The 16,850-nt window shown below is 48.4% G+C and overlaps 2 protein-coding genes and 1 long non-coding RNA gene across 3 annotated transcripts; 2 read left to right on the top strand and 1 right to left on the bottom strand.

Moving 5' to 3' along the window:
* LOC110434756 (lysine-rich arabinogalactan protein 19-like) lies at positions 3,969-4,607 on the top strand. The gene has a single exon (XM_021459478.1). It carries the CDS (start codon positions 3,969-3,971, stop codon positions 4,605-4,607), a length of 639 nt encoding a protein of 212 aa, XP_021315153.1.
* LOC110434336 lies at positions 9,021-9,756 on the top strand. Its single transcript, XR_002451766.1, has 2 exons — positions 9,021-9,108; positions 9,220-9,756. It is a non-coding gene; the product is annotated as an uncharacterized LOC110434336 (long non-coding RNA).
* Positions 14,631-16,232, bottom strand: LOC8060392 (xyloglucan endotransglucosylase/hydrolase protein 24). Its single transcript, XM_002451908.2, has 4 exons — positions 15,960-16,232; positions 15,655-15,755; positions 15,336-15,529; positions 14,631-15,163 (listed from the first exon to the last, which is right to left on the bottom strand). Exons 1-4 carry the CDS (start codon positions 16,123-16,125, stop codon positions 14,752-14,754), a joined length of 873 nt encoding a protein of 290 aa, XP_002451953.1. The 5' UTR covers positions 16,126-16,232; the 3' UTR covers positions 14,631-14,751.

Raw genomic sequence — 16,850 nt, 5'->3', positions numbered from 1 at the left:
TATAGGTTGGAATAACTCAGGTGGAGGAGGTTGACCTACAGCTGCTCCAATACTTTGCATATACTGGAACATCGCGCCTCCTGTTCTGCCTCCTGCCTAAGTCTTTGTTCCTCCCTTAGCCTCTCTGATTCGGCCAGCCGCTCCTATAAAATTGACAGCAATGTTACAATGCAAAGCAAACGTATGTCGAAATAAATGAACGGAGAATAAAACAGAAATTACCTGGAGAGATGCCACAATGCTCATCGTACTGTTCGGCCGTTGGCGTATGGGCGCGCTCGAGCTTGTGCTCGTTGCTCGGATCTGGGCTAGGCTGGGAACAGTTCTGGAATCCAAGCTGCCGTCGCCAATCATGTACCGGCCACGAACCTTCCCTCCTCCCGCCCTCATGACGACTTCTCCATCAATGTCATGGGCGGCGGGATCGTAGTCCGGCCCATATACCTCCTTTGCCGTCTCTATGTACTGAGTGAGGCGTGTATGGACGGAGGGGTTGCTGTACGACGAGGCCGGAGCATCTGGGTTGTAGGGAACGGCCGTCTTGTACTTGTCCTGTGCCCCATCGCGTACGCCTGGAAGGTGGAGACTTCCTGACCATCATGTGCTTGTGACTGCAAAAGAAACAACAGTATGATTAGAAATTATGCCAAATTGAGCATTATACGAGAGAAGTGGATTTAGCTTACCCATCTAGCTCTGTATCCATCAAGGCTAAGACTGCCTTAATGGTGTGCTGGACCTTGCATCAAGGCGCGCCGCTCCCTACCAGCACCGTGCGACTGTGTCCACTCAGGAGTGAACCACCTGTCCACAATTAGCTCCTAGCAACGGACGTTCGCATTGCACTACCACGGAGGAACCTACACGACATCAAGCATGTGACATATAAGATCATATTAAGGTTACTTAATCTTACAAAAGAAAATATTATTAGTGTTGCATATGTACCTTCATGAATTCTTCCTTGGTCAGCATCATGGTTCTGGCCACAGTTTTGGTCACCTTTCGAGAAAGGTACTGGGCGTTGTATGTCACGATGGACTGGACACGACACTCGTAGTGCATGTCCAGTATGAGCTTGTGGCATGCATTGTAAGCCACTTGGGGAGCCCCATCCTCATATCCATGGTACATCTGAAGAAATCCTGCATAGAGACACGATATGTCAAATAATTATTATTTGAAGAATGTGCAGGGAATGCGATGTATTGAGCAACGTAGGATTATGCAAAGACTTACCCATAGCTCCGTGGACACTCGCACTGCCTTGTTGTCAAAGACCCTGCCCCTGCGATCCTCTGTGTCGCGGGCGGAGGTGTAGTGCGCAAACGTGTAGGCTGGCTCCATTTTTCCGGCATGTTGAACAATGCTGGGAAAGTGACGCCTGCACAAAATCCCCAGAATGCCATTGGGCTGGCGAGTATGGTAACCGCCTTGCACAATGATGAAAGTCCTGCACAAGTGATGAAGAGTAATTATTAGTTGACTACAAGAAATAATAAAGTAGGAATAACATGTAAAATTAGTTACCATTCGCCACTTGGACGAATCACCGGAAGTCTCTCATTAGGCATCCCTCGCTTCGGGAGACGCGAGGGACCTCTCAAGTAGACAACCGGCTGACCAGAAGAGGGGCCTCCCTCCGCCGAACTAGAAGTGGTGCCCCCTGCCTCCTCCCCCTCCTCCTCGCGTCCTCGTCCCCCTCGTCCTCATCGTCCCCCACCTCCTCCTGCTGCTCCTCCAGCACCTCCTGCTGCTGCTCCTCCTCGTCCTCGTCCTCGTCCTCGTCCATGTCCTCCTCCTGAGGCGGTGGCGATGGTGGTGGGGTAGGCTCACGACCCCGCCGTCCTCGTCCCCCTCGACCTCGTCGTCCTACTCCTCCTGCTCCTCCTGCTCCACCCTTACCTTTGCCTCCACCCGTTACCAACCCTTTAGCTTTTGAGGCCGTTTGTTTGTACACCGCCTGTAACTTCCTGATACCGCCCACCATCTTTATTCTCGCACCTACAAAATGAGACCAAAAAAATGGTTAGAAATAGATGCAACATAAATAAGACATAATTATAAATAGATGCAAAGTAAATAAAACAATATTAGAAGGTAATGTAGCATTACATGTATTAGAAATATTCTTCATGATCCGGATTAGCTGGATCATAAGATGGGTCATCACTATCATACATGTCGATAAGATCCGCTCCGTCCGAAGGAGGAATGTTGGCATAATTGACATCGCCTATATGTAATCGCCGAAGTAATTCCATGTCCTTTGCATTTTCAACCTCATCTCCATCGTCGCCTTCAACAACTCTTTCATAATCTACTTCCATTCCGACCGGCTCAGTTAAGTCTATTGCAAAAGTCCCTTCTAGCCCCTCTTCTTGAAAGAACTCTCCGGCATATGTGTTAGGGTTAAAGACGTAGTCATCATCGTTTGGCAGAGGTAGTTTACCGTGTGGTGATACCTTGTTCACAACATACCAACCTTTAAGATTCTCTTTGGTTTGGCATGGGTATGGAAAATAATAAACTTGTGTGGCCTGTTGAACCACGATATAGACATCTTCTCCTGCTAACTCACAATCCTATCGAATTTCAACTAGACCAAGATTAGGTGTCTTTCTCGTTACTGTAGGATCAAACCAATGACATTTGAATATGATGGGATTAAGAGGTTTGCAGCCATAGAACGACAGTTCATATATTTCTTCAATTCTTCCATAGTAATCCACCCCATCATCTCCGTGCGTGAAAACTCCACTATTTGTGGTTGTTCGATTGGGCCGACGTTGCTCGTGTCTTGTTGTGTGAAATCGATAGCCATTGACATCATAACCGGAAAATGTCCTGACTCTATATGCAAAACCATCGGCAACCTGTCTCAACTCGGCACTCATGTCAAAGGAACACTAATTAAAGTCAAAGGAACACTAATTAACTAATAAATAAGAAAAAAAATTTATAGTTCACCGTGTGCTATTTATCGGGCACACGGCGAAGACAGTCTTTGCCGTGCGCCCCAGACTAGCACACGGCAAAGATCCAAGGGTTGCCGTGCGCCCCCAGTTGGCACACAGCAAAGAGTTGCCGGCAGCCAACGGTGGCCGACGGCGTCAGAATTTTGCCGTGAGCCCCATTCTGGCACACGACAAAGATTGCATTCAACGTGTGTTTTATTTTCGCCGTGCGTTTTTTCTCGGCACACGGCAAATGGATTGACTTCACCGTGAGCTCTTCTGTTTAGCTCACCGCGCAGGACATAAACGCCGAGTGTTTAAGCTTTGCCGTGTGCTGGTCTGGGGGGCGCACGGCAAATCTGCTCTTTGCCGTGTGCCTGTAGGTTTGCGCACGGCAAACCTACAGGCACACGGCAACGTCCGGTTTTCCGGTAGTGTCATTGTAAGCCTGTCTGGACATGGGAATTTTGAAGCAATCAAAAATACTCTCAGTGGCCAATATAGCTTTGAGGGAGGCATTACGATCTTTAGTATAACCAAAAAGGGAAGGGTAAAGGTTAGCATTAATTCTCCCATCAATGGAGTCCACCCAGAAGCTAATAGTGTCCCTGTTATGGTAGGCAACACCTATCAAAGGAAAAGGAAGGCGCATGGCTGAGGGAGGGCTCCGCCGTGGGCTGTTAGGGACCTGGAGTCCAGGTCGTGTGCTATTAGGATTTTAGAGTCCAGGGAGATTTTGTTTAGGAAGAGAGAAAGTAGGAGGTTTGTTTCTATTTTTGTAATCAGCCAAGACTATAAGGCTGAGATTATTTCCCTTAATGAGATTAAGCCTGGATTGAGACCTAAGTCTCCCCTGGGCGCCAGGACCCTGTCTTCCTGTTCTCGTTCTCCCAGCAGCCACCGATCACGGTGCCTCCCACACGCCGACGGCGCCCTCGCTTGCTGCCGGCTCCCTCTCATCCCTATCGCCTCGGCCCTCTCCCGTGCCGTAACAACCTGGTATCAGAGACCATGTCATCTTCAGCACCCACCACCTCCGTGCCGCCGACGTCGGGCATCCCGGTCACCACGCTGCCGCCGACCACCACCACCAGCCCGCCGCCCACCACCACCACAGCGCTGCTCAACTCGTCCGCCGCGGGGATCGTTCCATCCTCGCCACCAGCTGCGCAGCCGATCGAACCGACCGCCGCCGCTTTCGGCAACCTGGTCGCTGCCATCTACGGGATGCAAAAGCAGATCAGCGATCTCTCGGTCCGCATGTCCTCCATGGAAGGCCGCCAGCCCTCACCGCCGCAGTCTTACCCCTACGGACTGCCGGGTTACGGCGGCATACCAGCGCTGCCAGCGCCAGGGCCAGCCATCTCCGAGCTCTTCGCTGTGCCACCGTTTCAGCCGCCGCAGCACACATCCACCACCCCCACCCAGTCCTCCATCGCATCGCCGTCGATGACTGGGGGCGTCCCCATCACCCAAATTTCGTTTCCCCACTCACCATCACCAATTCCCACCATGTCCTCCATTATGGGCAGCGCCCATCCGCCAACCCAACCGCCTACCGCTCACTACACCGCTGCCCAGCCTTATGTCCCTGAACCTGCGAATCCCATCGTTCCTCGCTACCAGAAAGCTGGAATTCCCCACCTATGATGGCAAGGACGATCCGCTCGGGTGGCTCAACCAATGCGAACAGTTCTTCCGGGCGCAGCAGACACGCCACGCCGACTGGGTCTGGCTTGCGTCCTTCCACCTCAACGGGGTCGGGAGGATTTTTGGAGCCTGTGCCATCAGTGCTTCGGACCGCCGCTCAGCACCAACCATCTCTCCGACCTGGCACGCCTTCCCTTCACGTCGACCGTCAAGGCATACATGGAGGCGTTCCGGGCGGCACATGCGGGCCACCTCGTGCCTCGCCAGAAGGCGCTGCTGTTCACCGGTGGCCTCCCGGACCACATCCGCATCGACGTCGAACTCCAGGAACCGCAAGACTTGCAGCGCGCGATGTATCTCGCCCGGGCCTATGAACGTCGGAATGCACCAGCACAGCTCGCCCTGCCAGCGCCTCCGCAGCGCCCTGTGCGTCGCACTCCAGAGCAGCAGCATGCTCCGGCCGCCCTGCAGGCGCCAGCTCCAGCAAGTGCGGGCACGGCCGTCGTCCCTGCGCGCCCCTTCAAGCGCCTCTCGCCGGAGGAGATGGCCCTGCGCCGCAAGAAGGGGCTCTGTTACAACTGTGACGAGCCCTACGTCCGCGGGCACAAGTGCGCCCGCCTCTTCTTCCTGGAGGTCGCTGACTACATCGTCGAGGAACCGGATGACGCCGACCCCGACGACGGAGCAGGCCACGTTCGATCCAGACGCCCCTCTGATCTCATTGGCTGCTATCACAGGCATCCGCATTGAGGAGACGATGCAGCTCCGCGTCCGCGTCGGCAAGCTGACACTCTCAGCCCTCCTCGACTCGGGATCCACGCACAACTTCATCAACACCGCAGCAGCCACACGCGTGGGTCTCCAGTTCGACGACAGTGAGGGCGCGCACGTGGTCGTGGCCAACGGTGACCTTGTCGCGTGCAGCGGCCTCACCAGCAACGTTCCCCTCCAAATTGGCGCCGAGTCGTTCAAGGTGGACCTCTACTCCATTCCGCTCGACTGCTACGACATGGTCCTTGGCATCGCGTTCCTCCGCACGCTGGGACCCGTCGTCTGGGACTTCGACGCGTTGCAGATGGCCTTCCTCCGCCACGGACGCCGCGTGCTCTGGCAGGGAACTGGTGCTGCCCGCCCAGCGCACCAAACAGCACCACGCACCCATGCAGGCCACCTCTACGCCGCCAAGGTGACCGAAGCAGCGTTCTTGGAGCGGCTTCTCGACGCCTACGCCGATGTCTTCGCTGCTCCATCGGGTCTCCCACCGGCCCGACCATGTGACCACCGGATCCACCTCAAGGCCTCAACCGAGCCGGTGGCTGTCCGGCCATACAGATACCCGCAGCTGCAAAAGGATGAACTGGAACGCCAGTGCGACACCATGCTGCAGCAGGGGCTCATTCGCGCCAGCACCTCACCATTTTCGGCCCCCGTCCTGCTGGTCAAGAAGGCTGACGTGACATGGCGCTTCTGCGTGGATTACAGGGCACTGAACACAGCAACCGTGAAAGACAAGTTCCCCATCCCGGTCGTCGAGGAGCTCCTGGACGAGCTGCACGGTGCCAAGTTCTTCACCAAGCTCGATCTGCGGTCCGGCTATCACCAAGTGCGCGTCCATCCCGACGACGTGCACAAGACGGCGTTCCGGACACACCACGGCCACTTCGAGTTCCTCGTCATGCCGTTCGGCCTCTCCAACGCACCGTCGACGTTCCAGGCGCTCATGAACTTCGTCCTAAAGCCGTTTCTCCACCGGTGCGTCCTTGTTTTCTTTGACGACATTCTTGTCTACAGTGCTTCGTGGATAGAACACTTGCAGCAGCTCCGCGCCGTCCTCGACACCCTTCGGGCGCACCACCTCCACATCAAGCGTTCGAAGTGCTCCTTCGCCGAACAGGCCGTGCACTACCTCGGGCACATCATCAGGGCGACCGGTGTGGCCATGGACACATCAAAAGTGTCTGCGGTCCAGGCGTGGCCGCAGCCCCGCTCCACCAGGGGGTTGCGCGGCTTCCTTGGCCTCACGGGGTACTATCGGCGCTCCATCCGCAACTACGGCACCATTGCTACGCCCCTAACGCAGCTGCTGCGCAAGGCCGGTTTCCAGTGGACCGACGCGGCGACTGCGGCCTTTGACGAGCTCAAGGCCGCCCTTGCAGCTGCACCAGTCCTCCACTTACCGGACTTCGCGCGGGACTTCGTGGTTGACTGCGACGCCTCCGGCTCCGGCTTCGGTGCGGTGCTGCACCAAGGGGAAGGACCGATCGCCTACTTCAGCCGCCCGTTCGCTGCTCGCGATCTCAAGCCAGCGGCATACGAGCGCGAACTCATTGGGTTGGTATAGGCCGTCTGGCATTGGCGGCCGTATCTCTGGGGGTGCGCGTTCATCGTTCGCACCGACCACTACGCCCTCAAGTTCCTCCTCGACCAACGCCTCTCCACGATCTCGCAGAACCACTGGGTGAGCAAGCTCTTTGGCTATGATTTTCAGGTGCAGTACCGACAAGGCCGCCTCAACGTGGTCGCCGATGCCTTGTCACGTCGGGACGGTGACTCCCCCTTGCTGGACTCCCAGATCACCGAGCCAGCGCTGGCAGCGCTGTCTGTGCCGACCTTCCAGCTCTTCGCAGACCTGCGCGCGGAGCTACAGGCGAGCTCCGACCTGCGCACTCGACGGGATGCGGTCGCTGCTGGCGAGCACGACCCCACCTGGAGCGTGCGCGACGGCCTCATCCTCCACAACGGCCGGGTGTTCATCCCTGCTAATGCGCAGGTCCTCGACGACGTTCTCCAGCTTGCACACACCGGGGCGCATGAAGGCATCCAGAAAACTCTTCAGCGCCTCAGGGCCAATTTTTTCATCGAGCATGATCGGCGGGTGGTCCGTGACTTCGTTCGAGCCTGCGCCACCTGCCAGCGGAATAAAACCGAGGCTCTCCACCTCGCCGGACTCCTACAGCCCCTGCCGGTCCCCTCTAGAATTTGGGCGGATATTTCCATCGACTTTATCGAGGCCCTGCCCAAGGTGCACGGCAAGAGCGTCATCCTCACCGTCGTGGACCGGTTCTCCAAGTATGTGCGCACTTCATCGCGTTGGGGCACCCGTACACCGCCGCGTCCGTCGCCCGCGCCTTCTTCCATGACATTGTTCGGCTCCACGGATTTTCGGAGTCCATCGTCAGCGACCGCGACCCGGCCTTCACTGGTCGGGTGTGGCGGGACCTTTTCCGTCAGGCGGGCGTCCAGCTGCGTCTCAGCACGGCCTTCCATCCTCAAACGGATGGCCAGTCTGAAGCGGTGAACAAGACCATCGCCATGTACCTGAGGTGCCTCACCGGCGACCGCCCACGCGACTGGCTTGACTGGTTGCCCTGGGCCGAGTTCTGCTACAACACGGAGTTCCATTCTGCGCTCCGGACTTCGCCGTTCGCCGTCGTCTATGGGCGGTCACCCCCGGACCTCCTGCCGTACACACAGGGGCGGGCTGACACAGCGGCTGTGGACGCCATGCTAGCCAGCCGGGATGAGTTCCTGGCTGAAGTTCGCGCTCGACTTCTTCAAGCCCAGGAACACGCACGCTGTACGTACGACGCCAAGCATCGTCCGCTCCAGCTTTCTGTCGGTGATTGGGTTTGGCTCCGCCTCCTGCATCCTCCGACCAAGGCGCTGGTCCCGGGAGGTCGTGGCAAGCTTGGTCCCAAGTTTGCTGGGCCTTATCAAATCGTCGAAAAGATCAACAACGTGGCATACCGGCTGGCTCTTCCTGCAGGTGCACGGATCCACGACGTCTTCCATGTTGGGGTGCTCAAGCCATTCCGCGGCACTCCCCCGAACAACGTTCCAGCTCTGCCTCCACTACGCCATGGGCGGCCGCTGCTGCATCCAGAGCGCGTTCTCCATTCCAGCCTGTGTCGCGGGGAATGGTTCGTTCTTGTGCAGTGGGCTGATATGCCAGCGTCTGAAGCCACGTGGGAGCACCGGGAGGAGTTCCAAGCAGCACACCCGGACTTCCAGCTCGAGGACGAGCTGTTCCCCGAGAAGGGGAGAGATGTTATAGTAGGCAACACCTATCAAAGGAAAAGGAAGGCGCATGGCTGAGGGAGGGCTCAGCCGTGGGCTGTTAGGGACCTGGAGTCGAGGCCGTGTGGTTTTGTTTAGGAAGAGAGAAAGTAGGAGGTTTGTTTCTATTTTTGTAATCAGCCAAGACTATAAGGCTGAGATTATTTCCCTTAATGAGATTAAGCCTGGATTGAGACCTAAGTCTCCTCTAGGCGCCAGGACCCTGTCTTCCTGTTCTCATTCTCCCAGCAGCCACCGATCACGGCGCCTCCCACACGCCGACGGCGCCCTCGCTTGCTGCCGGCTCCTTCTCATCCCTATCGCCTCCGCCCTCTCCCGTGCCGTAACAGTCCCCCTTACCAGGGATGCAAATTGCAACACCTCAGTATTGAACATTTAATCTAAGAATGTCCTTCCACCAGAATGAACCTTTTTCCCTTGCAAGGTGTGGGACAACATTTGCATAATATTTACTCCAAATCATGTTCACCCATTGCACATTTTCCTTTCTGTAAAACTTGTCTAGTTGTTTTAATAAGAGAGCTTCATTCTGCAGGCTTATATTGATGACTCCTAAGCCTCCCTTGGATTTTGGTCTTTGCACAAGATCCCAAGTAGCTAGGTTGTAGCCCTTGTTTTTGAAATCATTTCTTCTCCAAAGACAGTTCTTCCTATATTTGTCAATAATCTCAATCACAGTAATTGGCAGTTTCAGAGAGCACATATAGTAGGTTGGTAGGGAGGACATGACAGAGTTTACTAATTGAAGCCTACTAGCCTGTGAGAGAAACTGGGAGCTGGCAGACATTCTTCTCTCAATCCTGCAGATGAGAGGGGCATAGTCTTTGACCTGAGGCTTGGTAATCCCCATGGGCAATCCAAGGTAAGTAAAGGGGAAAGAGCCAACAGCACAGCCAAGACTACTAGCTAATGATCAAGCTCTGTCATGATCATTGTTAATGGGTATCAAGCATGACTTATGGAAATTAACTTTCAGGCCACTGGACAGAGTGATCTTGTGCAGAATATCCTTTATGAGTGTCATCTATGACTCAATACCTTCCTTTTGTTATAAGTACTGGAAGGTGCTGTGTCACCAGTTATCCTGCTTCTTGAACTTGTTTCTACTTATATTATGGTGGTTATGCCCCATAATGCTTGCATATGTTAACTACCTATGTTTTAATGGATAATCGGTCGTGGAATATCTTATGCTGGAATGTCAGAGGGTTAAATGACAAGGACAAATGGGGTCCTATCAGAAATAAAATTGATGAAAGTGAAGCTAATATATTTTGTATTCAAGAAACTAATTAGACTTATTTTTATCTACAATTTATCAGAAAATTTGCTCCCAAAAAATTCGATAAGTATGATTTCTGCCCTTCAAATGGTGCCTCAGGTGGGATCGTAGTCTGCTGGGCCTCAAAATTTTTCTCTGTTGTCACTTTGGAAAAGCACCAATTTGCCATCAAGCTGGCTGTTACCTCTTCACATAATTTGGAATCATGGACTTTGGTGGTAGTATATGGCCCCTGCAGGCAACCTGACAGAGATAATTTTGTTAATTGGCTATTTAGACAGAATATAGATGATGATGATCTATGGCTCCTTATTGGTGATTTCAATTTCTATAGGTGTGCTAAGAATAGAAATAAGCCAGGAGGAAATTTCAATGATACTCTTGTTTTCAATAGCATTATTAATCATTTAGGCCTTATTGAACTGCCAATAAAAGGGAGAAGCTACACCTGGAGCAATATGCAAGCCTTTCCACTGCTGCAACAGATTGATTGGTTTTTCACATCTGTGGCTTGGACAACCCTGTACCCTGCCACCATTGTCCTCCCCTTTGCTAGAGTTACCTCTGACCACATTCCATGCAAGATCTAGATTGGTACAAGTATCCCTAAGGCAAATATATTCAGGTTTGAGAATTTCTGGTTCCATCACCCTGAATGTATGGAGCAAATTGCAAATGCCTGGTCTCCCCCAGTCAGAGTAAGCAACAATGCACATATCATTAATGCCAAGTTCAAGCTGCTCAGAAGAATCCTAAAGAAGTGGTCCAAAAACCTTTCCAACCTCATTAAGCTCATCACAAACTGTAATCTGACTATTGCCTTCTTTGACAAACATGAAGAAATCAGATGCCTGCTCCCTCGGGAAGCCATCTTCAGTTCTGTCATCAAAAGACACATCAAAAGCCTGCTTGCTATGCAGAATGCATATTGGAAACAGAGATTTACTCAGAGGGTAATGCAATTTGGTGATGAAAATACAAAGTTTTTCCATTCCAGGGCTACTGAAAGGTATAGGAACAATGTCATAAGTCTCATGGATGACACAGGAAGAATGGTTAGCAGTCATGGAGAAATAAGTGCACTCTTTTATCAGGAATTCAAGAAAAGACTAGGCTCATCAGTAGAAATTTCTATGCAGTTTGATCTGCAAACCCTCATTCAACCCAGAGATGATCTGGAGCATCTTTGTAGTGCCTTCACTACTAAAGAAATTGATGCTATCATCCTTGACCTCCCAAACGACAAAGCTCCAGGGCTAGATGGGTTCAACTGCCTCTTCTTCAAAAAAGCTTGGCCCATTATCAGAAATGATATGTACAAGCTCTGTCAAGACTTTTTTCACCATCAAGCTGATATTAAGAGCATTAACTACTCTTACATCACTCTAGTGCCTAAAAAGATAACCCTGAATCTGTCAATGACTTTAGGCCCATTTCCCTGCTGAATACTTCCTTCAAAATTCTCACAAAGATCCTTGCTAATAGGCTTTAGAGAGTGGCACTTCAGACAATTCACGAGAATCAGTATGGATTTATCAAAGGGAAAACAATCCAGGACTGCTTGGGATGGGCCTTTGAGTTTTTGCACCAGTGTCATCAATCCAAGAGAGAGATTGTCATTCTTAAATTGGATTTTGAAAAGGCTTTTGACCTGGTTGAGCACTCTCTGATTCTTGAAATGTTAAGGGCAAAGGGGTTTCCATGTAAATGGCTCACTTGGATTGAGGATCTGCTCTCTTCTGCCACTTCTTCTGTTCTGTTAAATGACACTGCTGGTAAAGAGTTTAAGTGTAGGAGTGGTGTCAGACAAGGGGATCCTCTCTCCCCCATGCTATTTGCCATTGCTGCAGACCTCCTACAGTGTGTCATTAACAAAGAGTATAGGCTGGGAAACCTTATCCCTCCTTTCCCTCAGGACCCTGATTGGCCATACCCAGTGATTCAATATGCTGAGGACACCTTTGATTTTAATCAAATGATTTAGAGAAAGGGAGTTTTTGCATTGGGGCTATCTTGATGTCCTTGATGACCATTCGTCTTATTTAAATTTTTAAGCAAATAATAAAATAAATATATAAATCACTATAAAAATATATCTAACAATAAAACAAGTCATAAAAATTAAATAATATTTATTAATTTTTTTTGAATAAGACGAACGGTCAAACATGAATACTAAAAGTTAAAGAAATACATTTATTTGTGGGACGGAGGAAGTATGTAGTATAACTTATAAATCTATACCTATCTATAAAGAGAGAAAATTTCAGTCTGCCCAAAAATTTTCTGCCCACCATATCCGCTTCCGTCTAGAATCCGAGCCTGGTACGTTGTAGAGTAGAAAAAAAAAGAATAGAAGTTTTTCTAGGTTCCTAAATCTCTTATATATATTAGAGCATGTACAGGATCTATCTGTCCGTCAATCGGCTGCATCCGCAACCGGCTCTTGCTGCATCCGCAATCTGCTTGTAGGTAGACTGCTAGAAGAGAAAAAAGAATAAAAGTTTTTGGTTTCCAATGTAAAATCTCCTATAAAATTAATAAATTTATAGTAATTCATAGATAAATCTAAAAATTACAAAACAAATTTTGTTCAGTTCCACATATTTAGATCCATGTAGTAAACAAAAAATATCATAAATTTTAGTATATTTGTTTTTGCCGGAGATGTTTGCCTATACTTTTTAGTGTAAAATTAAATTGTAATTATCTTACTCCAATTATTATGAAAATTTTATGATAGCCTATTTAATGTGATGTTTGATTTGTGGTAAAATTTTTAGCATAATTCCTGTATATCTTACTGATTTACTAATTTACCTAAATTTATGCTTGAGGATGCTTCCATTACCGTTGCATGATGTGTTGTTATGCCATATGAACACTTTATAAGTCCATATGTTCATAATCTATATATATTTAACTGATATATCATATTTCATAGGAATTCTAATCTAAATAAAAAATAAAACTAGCAACAAACTTCTTATATTTTAATATAATACTAAGGTATATTAGGAGGTAATATTAAAGTAAGATAATGTTTGACCAATTTCTATTATTATTATTAAATAAATATGTCTCCAAGCTACATATTATTTTAAATATTAACTATCTAATACCATAGATGTCATGGTTATCAATAAAAAAATTATGGACTTTAAATTTTATAAAAAAATAAATATAAATAGATATGTAACATTATGTCATAAATTTCTATGGCTATTTGATGCTTTTCTCCCGCTGCAACGCACAATAAAAATCAATCTCAAGATTTACATAGACTTCGGCTTACCAATAAAAAGTGTATTGTTAGCTTCTTGTCTTTTCACGAACAATGAACAATGCACAAATTGATAGAAACTTATACAATCTATATAAAATCAAAATCAAATCTAGAAATTATAATTCAAAAGTTTATTAGGCTCCTTTCAACCAGAGAGTATAAGGTGCCATAGTGCTCATTTTCTACAAACGTCTATTTGCTCCCGTAGCAACGCACGGGCATATTTTGCTAGTATATGACAAAAAGAGAAAAATGTTAAAAATACAAAAAAAAAAAGAAAAAGGGACGTCCGTGCAAGTGTAGTCATGCCACCGAACGAATCCGACCAGCAAAAAATTATTCAGTAGAAATCGTGTACATAAGTTGTAAATTATACATAAGCTAATGCACATAAAACTTTACTAGAAAAAAAATAAAACATGTGCAAGTGGTGTCTAGTTTTGTTTGTCTTGTCACATTCACAAAGAACACCGGTGCAGATAAAATTTAAAATTGATACACGGTTTAGAAGTTATAGCATTTTCAAATAAATATTTTGCTTTTCTCATCCGTGTCAGCAGTGACGTCAGGGTGAGCAGGGGGACTGGGCGAATGTAGCAGCCAATCATTGGCTGAGTTCATTCTGACTGAAAAGAACCCTAGAGTGGAATTGAGTTCCGTAAAACCGCATTAACACAGCTCTTTTAGGAAGTGTTTGGTTTGGGTTGTTAAAGTTTTACGAATACTATAGTATTTCATTTTATTTGGTAATTAATGTCCAATTATGAACTAATTAGGCTCAAAAGATTCGTCTCGCAAATTACTCACTAGCCATGTTTTTAATTAGTTTCGTAAATAATCTACATTTAGTAATTTATACATGTGTCCAAACATTCGATGTGACAAGTGGTAAAATTTACCACCCATAACCAAACAGGCCCTTAGCAAAAGTGGATGTTTTGTCTAGGTCTGTTAACCGATTTTCCCCGTCGTGGATAAGATGCCCATCCCCATCGTGGATAAGATTTGTATTGTAGTGTGTTAAACAAAGAAGCATCAAAGGGGGGTGTTTAATTCCCCTCAAATTCCAAAAAAATTTGTGTTTTGATTCATCATTTTTGCAAAATAGAACTAAATACCATGCAAAATTTTTGATAAAAAGGTGATTATTCTCCATTTTGGATTTTGGCCTCAAGAGACAAAAAAAAACCCAAAAAGTCTCATGAGGCCCTCATGAGGGCAATAAATTCTGCATTTTGGATGAAACTAAACATGACTCTGAAAATTTTGGCATTTTATATTTCATCATTTCAAAGTAGTTGGTATTTTGCATTTTATTTTCTTTTGGAACTAAACACCCCCAAAATGAAGTTTCATTCCATGTATGTGTAAGAAATAAACAAAGAAACATATACTTGTATAATAATAATAACGGACCACACTGTCCTTCCTGGTGTCACGGCCGGCCCAAAAAGACACGGGAAGGTATATATATGTATAGCGACTGAGTAATGGGATCATCAGTATTGTGGCAGGCTGCACTCGGTTGGCTTGATGCCGTTGGTCCACCTCTTGGAGTCGACGCAGTAGTCGTAGATGGTGTAGTTTCTCTGCCGGCTCTGCATCAGCTCCCGCTGGTCGGGGCTCAGCTGGCACGCCCCGTTGTTCGGCTTCGCAGCCGCTGCCGGGCAGTTGATACTGCAGCCGCCGCCGCCGCCGCCGCACTCACAGACGTCGAGGTGGATGTTCTGGTAGTTGGCGACGAAGGGCGCCTTGGACCAGTCCGTCTTGACGCGGCCGCCCTGCGTGGCCCAATCCTCCGCCGCCCAGATGCTGGAGTAGGCGTACATGGGCCGGCTCGTCGGGTACGCCACGCCGTAGCTCTCCTGGTAGTTGCGGAACACACGGATGGGGATGCTGTCAACGTACCACCTGCATGGGTGTGCATATTTCGTGTCAATTTTGTTTTTCTAGGTCATATATATATATAGCTCATACTCAAATAAACCATGCATGGAAGAAAGTACCGCTGACTGATTTATTCTAATTCGACTGTCCAAACGAACAAGGCGATACGTGCAGTAGGTATAGGTAGCTAGCTTACACGATCATGCAGGGGCTCCATGAGATGGTGTAGTTGTGGTAGCCGGTGGTGGGGTCGAACCAGGGCTTGAACTGAATCTCCTTGTTGCCGACGCCATTGGTGTAGATGTTGGTGTGGAAGGTGTATGGTTGGCCGCTCACGTTGCCCAGGAACTCAAAGTCGATCTCGTCATGGTTGTCGCCAACAGAGGATGCCTGAATAATTTTTGTTTAATTTATATATAGCAGATTGATCATCATCAACATCATCATGAGGTAATAAATCATGGATTATATGAGAGTGAGACTACAGTTTAAAGTAGACTACTACTAGTACTTACGTAGTATGTGGTGACAGTGCCGGCCGAGTTGCCTGGGACGAGCTGGATGAGGGTTGACACGGTCCCGTAGATGTACTGCTTCTTTGTCCGGAGCATGCAGCCTGCAAGCGGGCAGTAGCGCGCATAAGAACCATCGCGTGATCACATGCATGTCATGCATTTTGCATCGCAATATAATCCATCAAGGTGCAGTGCATGGAGAGATCAGCTGCATGCTTATGTTGACATATACTAGAGACAGATATTAAAAACAAATAATCAAGCTAGCTAGAATCGCAGCAAACGAGATATGCATGATTCAGCACCTGAGGAGTTGCTGACCAGCGACATCGAGAGGCCGTTGCCGTCGCTGGTAAACTTGGCGTTCTGGGGCTCCCAGGGGATGTCGCAGTCATCCCGGAAATTGGCAGCGGCAAGGCCGGCCACCGCAGCGGCCACAGCAACAAGGAGGAGAGCCCTCAACCTCACCATCTCTGACCTGGTCTTCTTCTTGCCGCAGCTACCTAGCTAGCTCTGGCGCCTTGATCTTGGAGATGGTTCACAATCTGTATGTTGAATGACTTGTGCTTCTTCTAGGCTTGATGACAAACGCAGAGGGGTTGCATCTGCTTATATACTACACGCAGCATACGTAATTACGTATACGCATATGTATGTTTATATAATATATAGATGTTAATTGTTACCACCTGTCGGTTGTACGTAGTGCTGCCAGCTTGTGTGATTTCGATGGGCTTGGAACGTACGCGTAATTCCTAGTCTCTGCTAGTTTTTGACATGGCTATAGCTAGTAGTGCTAATGCACAACGTTGCATCGTGTGTGGCCGTCAAGGAAAGATAGAGACGTACTCCCTCCGTACCAAAATAAGTGTCGTTTTCGCTTTCCGAGAAATAACTTTAACTAAATATATAGTAAAAAATATTAATATTTATAATACATAATTAATATCATTGGAAAGATCTTTAAGTCTAGTTTTTTAACAAATTTATTTAGAGATATAAATATTGAACGTATTTTCTACAAATCGAGTCAAACTTGTGGTATAAAAACCTAAAACGACACTCTTTTTGGGACGGAGGGAGTAGGCACTAGCGGTCGCCGATTTAATTTTAATTAATATAACACGTATATATAATTGAGATCGACCAAGGGGCCGGGAGAGCCTCCAATATTTGTACCAATTGGCATCTTCTCC

This window comes from Sorghum bicolor, chromosome 4 (genome assembly GCF_000003195.3).
Source record: "Sorghum bicolor cultivar BTx623 chromosome 4, Sorghum_bicolor_NCBIv3, whole genome shotgun sequence".
Classification (NCBI taxonomy): Eukaryota; Viridiplantae; Streptophyta; class Magnoliopsida; order Poales; family Poaceae; genus Sorghum; species Sorghum bicolor.
This window is presented reverse-complemented; position numbering and strand designations above follow the sequence as displayed.